Here is an 8,322-nt window from a genome sequence, read left to right on the forward strand (position 1 = left end):
GAGACATGGCTTCACCCTGTGCTTTTTCCACATCAGACTCCAAAGGAGGAGGACACGACACTTTTTCTCCTAAAATCACAGACCGAATGGGTAGGAATGAATCCCTGTGGGTGGATTTACTCTTAGTTGCATCCAGGATATTTTCAGTTACTTTCTGGCACGCCGTGAAAGAGCAGTGGAAAGAGAAAAACCAAAGGGAAAAAAAATATACTCCTGCTAGACCATGTGACATGCAAAGCGATAATTTAATTTCTACCCAGGCTTCCATCAGGAAGTAGAAGGTTAATCATGTACTATTTATAACATATAGGGAAAACTGATAACTCTGGCAACGGATGCCGTGGGGTGGGCTGAGCCCAGCCTAGATGGGACCCAGCAGCCGCGCGGTGCTGGGAAAGGTCTTGCGCATCGCCATGCACTTCTCCTGGTCGATGAACAGGGAGTTGGCTTTGACGGCCAGGTCGTGCTGCAGGACCGCCTTGGCGCGAACCAGCATTTGCAAGGTGTCCTGGCTGTCTCTCAGCTGCTGCTGAAGAGTCTGCACCATCTCATGGATGTCATGGACCTCGTTGACAAGGCTGGAAAACAGCAAGGAGCCCTCATTAGAAGTCAAATCACGCGGGTGGTTTCTAGCATGGCGCTGCTGATGGGCCCCTGGGGCATGGGTTTTCCCCCTTCAGTGCGCTCAGACTCACTCGGACCCCCCCTGTTTGTGGCAGATCCATTGGGAAGCTGAGGACAGAGCTCCTCGGGGTCTCGACGAGGAGGCACGGTGAACGTCTGCTCGAAGGCTTCGGCAACGCGCAGCCGCGTCTGCCAGAGCAGGTGGTGCCACCAAGCAGAGGGACGAGCAGCTGTGGTTTCCCGTTCCTGTTTGGTTTTGTGGCTTTCTTGGCTCCCCCTCCTGGATTTCCCCGGGCAAGGGTCCTCCCCACACCCACGGGTGCACACGCAGCGAAAGAGGACAGCTGGGAGAGGCTAAACAAAGGATGGAACAAAGGATGGCATGAGAGATGCTAAACAGGCTCTGGGGCTGGGTTTAAATTGCTTTGAAAAGGCTTCCCAGGGAGCCTCACCCAGCGGGCTGCCAGGAGGAGGTGTGAAGTTCAGGGTGCCTGATCCTCCACAGCCCCTCGGGGTGCAATGCCAAAGAGCTCCCTCTGTCCTTGACAGGATTTCCAGTGTCCCCAGGGGAGGTGAGCACAGCCCTCACTGCTTCTCCGTGTGGTGCACAGAATCCCAGGCTGGCGGGGCTTGGCAGGGACCTCTGGAGATCACCCAGTCCAACCCCCTGCCAGAGCAGGGTCACCCACAGCAGGTGGCACAGGAACGCCTCCAGGCAGGTTTGGGATGTCTCCAGAGACGGAGACTCCCCCACCTCTCGGGGCAGCCTGGGCCAGGGCTCTGCCACCCTCACAGCAAAGAAGTTCCTCCTCGTGTTTAGGTGGAACTCCCTATGCTCAAGTTTGTGCCTGTTACCCCTTGTCCTGTCCCCGGGCACCACTGAAAAGAGCCTGGCCCCATCCTCCTGACACCCCCCCTTTCAGTATTGATAAGCGTTGAGAAGGTCCCCCCTCAGGCGTCTTTCTTCCAGCCTGAAGAGACCCAAATCCCTCAGCCTTTCTTCACAAGAGAGGTGTTCCAGTCCCCTCATCCTCTTGGTAGCCCTTTGCTGTCCCCTCTCCAGCAGTTCCCTGTCCTTCTGGAACCGGGGAGCCCAGCACTGGACACAGCACCTTGCACCGCAGCTGCACCCTTGCGGTTACCCCAAAGGAAGGACCTAAGAGCTCTCAGCATGAGCCTGTTGGAGAGTAAAGGGCTTGTCCTTCAAACCTGAGCCCATCCAGCCGCCGGGAAGCAGGCAGGAGAGAAGACGGGGTTGACGCAAGTAGGAAAAATCCAGCCCCTCATGGGGTGGCATCAGGCCGCCCCCGGCCATGGGGTACAGCCTCCGTTGTGGGCGCAGAGCTCTCCCAGCACCCAAAGGCTGGGATACCTGCTCATTGCTTTTGATTATGTCGGTGCACTTCTGGAAGGACTCTTTAGGAAAAAGAACCAACCCCCCATGATTAATTTTGTCATCCAGCGATGCTCCCGAGTGCTACCACCCGTGAGCCCTCGAGGTCCCCGCTGGCCCCGCGCTCCTGCCTTACCGCAGCTGGGCAGTGTCCCGGCACAGCTCCATGTTTGGCCTCCGAGTGCGCTGGTCCAGCCGGGTCTGAGGCACCTTTAATGGAGGCCCCTGGTCCCTAATGGCCTTTTGGATGGCTTCTATATTCCTCTCCGTCTGGAATATTTCCTGCACTGTCTGGAGTAAGAAAGAAACACATGCATAAATTTAAAAAATATATTCTCCAGCGGCAACGGGATTTCCCTTTTCTGCCATCCATCTGCAGAAAAAAACCAAGTTCAATCAGCAGACCCCGGGCTCAGACTGCTCTCACTCTGCCATAGATGGAGGCACAGATCCAGCAGCCATTTCTCTGCGGGGAAAAGCCTCTCTTTGCTCTTGCTGTCACATCAGAGGAGGTTTTGGAGCAGTGATGGATCTACTGAATTACCCGCTCCCCAAAATTACTGCTTGCAGGAACTGATCGTCCATCACTAGCAACTAACAGAGGGCAGGTTTTTGGTGGATGCTCGCTGAAGGATGTGGCACCAGCCCGCGATGCTGCAAGCCCAGTTTCTGCTCGGTTAATCTGTGCCGAGCACTTTTCAGGAAGCTTTCCATGAGAGCCAGTGGTGCGAGCCTGCTGCCCATGGCTGATCTCCACTTCATCTGCTTGGCGGAGCAAACACACCGATACCTGTGCAGCCACCACAGAGTGCTGAGACCGAAAACACGTCCTTGGAGGAGCAGCAAAGCTGCAAACCCCACAGCAGACACCCCAGCAGAGTCCCAGTAAAGCCCTTCTGCAGGGCAGCCAGCGCCTCTGAAGTAACTAGCGCTGATGCAAGTAGCGCTGGCATTTTCTGCTGGAAATCCCTGTGCTAGCAGGCTGTCAGCTGGGATGAGCAATGGGCAGTATCCCTTGGGATGAAATTACACTGCCAATTCATCCTGCTCCAAGAAGAAAGTCCCCAAGAAAGCTGGGCAGGGGCTGTTTGCAAGGGCATGTAGCGACAGGACGAGGGGCAATGGTTTCAACTAGAGCAGGGCGGGTTTAGATGAGACATTAGGCAGAAGTTCTTTGCACTGAGGGTGGTGAGACACTGGCCCAGGTTGCCCAGAGAGGTGGGGGAGGCCCCATCCCTGGAGACATTCAAGGCCAGGCTGCATGAGGCTCTGAGCAACCTGATCCAGTTGAAGATGTCCCTGCTGACTGCAGGGGGTTGGACTAGGTGGCCTTGAGAGGTCCCTTCCCACCCAACACATCCTATGACTCTATGATTCTAAATGATGCTATAACAAGGTTCTTGTGGTGACCGTTCCTCTGCTGGGGCCAGGTCTGCGTGGAGGGTCGCGCTTTGGAGGTGTCACCGGGAAGTGACAGTGTCACACCAAAAGGGAGGGGTTCAGGCTACCTTGGCCAGGTGGGTCTGAATCTTTCTCTTGGCATCGGCCGTCTCGGCGATGCGGTTGGTGAAGGCGACGTTCACGGCGTTGAACTGCCGCCACATCTGGCTCTCCGTCACCGCCAGCAGGTTCTCGATGTCGTCCCGCAGCTTGGCGGAGGCCGCCCGCTGGCTCTGGGAGCGGAGGATGTTGTCGTTGGTGAACTTGGCCCAGGACTGCGGCACCGAGATCCTGGCGGGGAAAAGGAGAGGCCCCCGGTAAGCTGGATGTGGGCAGGCATGGACCCTGCCAGGGAGCAGCGTGGATTCACTATAGCTTAAATCTACACTTTTAATTGGACTGTATGTCATAGTTTAACCCCAGCCAGCAGCCAGGACCACGCATGCGCTGGTGCAGTTCTCCCCCTTCCCCCCAGAAGGGAGAAGAGGGAGAAAAGGAGGGGAAAGGGAAAGGGAAAAACTCGTGGGTGGAGATAAGGACAGTTTAATAGAACAATAACAGAAACGAACAATAATAATAATAGTAATAATAATAATAATAATGACAGAAGTCACTCTCACCACCCAGTGAACTGGCACCTTCCCGAGCCCCGACCGCATATTCCCACCCCACACCAACCCCCATTTATATCCTGAGCATGGCATCTATGGTACGGAATATTCCGTTGGCCTTTCCCTTGTTCTGCCTATGCTCCTCCTCACTTGTATGGGAAGCTGAAAAGAGTCCTTGAAAAGTATAAACATCGCCTAGCATCATCTAAGACACATCTTTGAAAATATGCATAAACTTAAGGAGCTGTTTCAGCAGAGGTGCTCCGCTGAATTAATTGGCAGGCTGATCTCTCAACCCCTGGTAGAATGTTTAATGAGGTGGGACTGGCTTTCACCCTCTGGATGTTTGGCATCCAACTGTCAGCAGAGGGTTGTGCTCCCTTTCCGGGGAGCGGAGAGAAATGACCGCTCTGAGGGAGGTGTCTCCAGGCGGGATGGATCGGGGTTGGGGACAAGCAGCTCCCTGCCAGGGAGAGGCACCGCGTATCCCGGGGACAGCTTGCTGCTGGGGACCGACAGCGTGCACTCACGTGGCATCGACCTGCTCCACCCCTCGGTAGTAACTGATGCCCTGGGAGGTGTTCATCAGGTGGTGGCACCTGTCGTCGATCTGGTGGGCCACCTGCTTGTTGGCCAGATCCTTCTCCAGGTTGTGCTGGGACGCCCGGTTGGACCTTCAACATGCAAACAGCAGCCATCGGTGGGGACGTACGGGTGGAATGGCTTCCTCCCCGTTCCACTCCCCACAGCAGCTCCCGGCCCCCCGCGCAGCTCTGTCCTCCCACGAGCATCACCGCCCGCATGCCATGGAGCCTCCATGGGTTTTACGCCTGCGGGGTGTGGGGAGAGACAGGCTTCTTCTGGGGGTTCACATCTGCTGGGGTTCTGCTGTGACCACAAATGCACATCAGCCCTACGACATGAGAGAAGGAGCTCGTCCTTACGTGATCTGGGCTTTGGCCTTGTCCAGGACCTGCTGCATCTTCTCCCGGCACGACCTGATGACATTGACTTCCTGGGCAAAGGCAAAAGAGGACCCCATCAGTGTCCATACTCACTCGTCCTGGTCACACTCCTCCCCTTGGACCTCTCCAGCCCTGCACACAGCAAGAACTTGCCTGCTTGCCTTCCTGCCCAAAGCAAACAGGCAGGAAAACTCGCAGCTGAGCCTGCGCCCAGCGCCCTGGAGGGGACAGAAGGGTGCTGTGGCTGCTGACCACCTTTCAGGGTGGGTCAATAAGCATTTTTTCACCTTGACCTCAGTGTCAAGCGGTGGTTAGTCCCACTGCCGGGACAGGGACACTTCCTGGTGTGGACAGGCAGAGCGGTTCCCTGGACCACTACACACCTCCATCCCCAGATCAGCACCTGCCCTTTTTGCTCCCAAAATGTTTTCCTCCCCAGGAGGAATCCCATCCGTACGGGACAAGAGGAGATGGACTTGACTGCGGTGTAAATGCCCAGGCTGAATTTCTGAGACACATTCAGCTCCACCGGAGGAAGTGTGTTGCTCTCAGCTCACTTGACTTCAGCACAAACCCATTGCCTTTGTGAAGCTCCGGCTGCTGGAGGCAGGTGATCAGTGCTCCAAATCCCATAACTTTGAAATCCGGTAAAAATAGCTTCAACGCATGATCTGAGTTGCCCAGCTTACTGTTAAGAGCTGTTCCTCCACGTTGTCGTGGACCAGGTCGATGCCCATCCTCTTCTCCCGGTGAAGTAAGCACTCCTGAGCGACCTGTTGGGGACATGCCATCACCGCTGGCTGCAGGGGCAGGGCTCTCTATGGGGACTGTCCCCATCTCCAATAATGTGAGAAAAGAAATTCTAGGTGGGCACGGAAATGACAAGAGAGGGAAAAAAGTGGCCCGGGGCAGCTGGTCTAGCTGAGACACGGGCTTTTGTCTCCCAAACCGGGATTTTGGATGTACCGCGTCTAAAAATATTGAGTTAAGCAAACGCTGCTCTGACGTGCTCAGCCTGTGCTGATAGGGGATCCAGCAGATGGCAAGGGGGGTTTGGTTACTACTAACTTAACTAATGGCCTCTTAATAAAAGCTTTCTAGACGTTCTGGAGCTGCAGTGAAACTTAATGAGACGTTTGAAGGGCTGCAGATGTTTCAGCAGTAGGCTACAGCTTGCAGCGCGCCGGGACGGGTGCTTACCCGGAGAGGGGCGTCCGCCTCGGCCAAGGCTCTCTCCAGCCTGGTCTTCACCTCTGTGAGCGCGTTGGTCTCCCCGATCACCTCATCTAGCTCATGGCAGAGCTCCGATTTCCAAAACACGATGTCATTGGCGCGCACTCCCAGGTTTTTGGTGCTTTCTGCTTGCGTTTTCTTGGTCTGCTGGTATTTGTGGTCAATGATGCGGGAGGTATCGGCTCTCAGGCGCTCCGCGTTCTTCTGGGAGGTCTCCGACTCCCTGTAATTGGTCACGTTGGACTTGTACCAGTCTTCAGGGTTGTAGCGGGTGAAGACGGTCGTTCTGGTGGAAACAGATGGAAGCTTCTCGCTGGCAGTTATCCCCTGGGAACTCTTGGAAAAGGCAGCCAAAGTTGGTTTGCTGGCAGCCGTTTTGTAGTAGGTGCTGGGCATCCAGGGGAGGCTGTAGCTCTGAGGCAAGGGGCGGTAAGGAAATCGGTTCTTATAGCTTGACGCCATGGTGTGGATGGCAGGGAGAAACCTGGTGGGTATGGCTCTGGGATGGGCGAACTTTGCTGGTAAGGGAGAGCCGACAGACTCCATGCTCCACCGCTGCTATTCGTGTGTCCCGTCCGTGTCCTGCACAGAGGAGGAGAGAGAGGACAACCTCAGCAACCTCCTGCACTTGCCTTACTTCTTACAGCAACACCCGCAACTTCAAACACAAACAGCGACGCACAGAGCGCCCTCACAGCGCCTGAACAGGCCTAAACCCCTTGAAAACAAATCCCTTCTGACAGCATCCCAAACATTTGTATATAAAAGCGTTTGACTTGGTTGTTAGTATCTAGCATCAGGTCTTGGAATGCGGAGAAAAACAAATCACGGCCGTAAGGAGAATGACAGATACCGTGCCTTCCTTTTCCTTAAATCTGTCAATCCAGTCAAACTGGAGTTGCTCCTTCTCTGCTGTTCCTTTGTTTCTTTTGGCTGGCGTATCTGCTGATCTTCTGATACTCCAGAGGTCATTTTCTCTGTAAAAGTTCCATTCCCAGCCCCGAGAGCTGCGTCCCTTTTGGACACACATCTGCTACCGGCCCAGCGCCGTTTGTGGGTGGGTGAGGGACTCCATCCTCACCCCCTCTATCTTCCCTTGCCTTAAATGCTGGAGTGAGGAGCCTGCAGGTGAGCTGAGCTTTGCAGGACTATATCCAAATTTGACCCCCCCACACCCCTATTTCAGCCTCAAAAGAGGGGCCACCTCTTGCCTTGCAAAGGAGGAAAGGTGTCGATGGCTCACCTGGTGTAAGATCAGTGTGCGTGGGAAGGAGATGGCCCACAGTCTTTTCAGAGCGCTTGGGAAACACCAGCCTTGCAGTAGCCCTAGGAGGAATGGCCACACATGAAGATTTTGCTACCAAGAATTGCATATTGTCCTCTCCAGCTTGAGGCTGTCAATCGATGGTTATCAGCAAGATAAGGCAGGGGGCCACCAAACACACCTCATCTGAGGACAAACACTCCGGAGGGGTACGTGGTGCTCGGTACGAAGCTCTTGTGAGGTTACGAGTGTCACCCACGGGCGGAATAAGTCCCTCAATACGGCTGTTGTAGCCAGCCTGACGTGTCCTTCCCCTAACACCGTCCCGTCCCCACTGCTCCCAGCCTGGCTCGGAGCCCCAGGGGAAGATGAGGACACGGGTGTGCTACAGCAAGATCCCTGATGGGAGTGGCTGTGGGACAGGCAGCGGGAAACTCACACCCTCAAATTTAGCAGAAAAAAAAGCTTTTGCAAACACGACCCTCCGAGGCAGTTTGGCAGAACCGAGGACGAAATGTCTGCGCTCAGGTCCAACAGAAACCACCGTGTGTGCCGCTTCCCACAAACCGCTCCCTTCAGCCCTTTTGTCCCGGCTAGGGATAAATGACGGCGCTTTCCCTAGCTCCGTGCCGCTTTATACCTGAGAAACAGCCTTGGGAGTGTAGGAGGCAGCTTCCCTGGCTCCCACCCCCACAAATAAACTCTGCCCTTTCAGACACTGACAGACACACGTTTAGGAAAGGGAGGGAAAACCCCTTGGGAACGGCCCAGGGCTACTTTTCCCTGCATTTC

General features: G+C 55.2%; 1 protein-coding gene across 1 annotated transcript; it reads right to left on the minus strand.

The window, feature by feature from the left end:
• Positions 1 to 376: 376 nt before the first annotated feature.
• On the minus strand, positions 377 to 6,812 carry LOC134523550 (tektin-3-like; the record flags this gene model as incomplete). The annotated part of the gene is made up of 7 exons (XM_063352552.1): positions 6,234 to 6,812; positions 5,723 to 5,806; positions 5,013 to 5,083; positions 4,599 to 4,742; positions 3,526 to 3,748; positions 2,154 to 2,308; positions 377 to 578 (listed from the first exon to the last, which is right to left on the minus strand). Coding segments are annotated over exons 1-7 (1,458 nt in total), but the record flags the coding sequence as incomplete, so codon positions are not given.
• Between the last annotated feature and the right edge of the window lie 1,510 nt (positions 6,813 to 8,322).

Source organism: Chroicocephalus ridibundus, chromosome 14 (genome assembly GCF_963924245.1).
Source record: "Chroicocephalus ridibundus chromosome 14, bChrRid1.1, whole genome shotgun sequence".
In the NCBI taxonomy this organism is placed as follows: domain Eukaryota; kingdom Metazoa; phylum Chordata; class Aves; order Charadriiformes; family Laridae; genus Chroicocephalus; species Chroicocephalus ridibundus.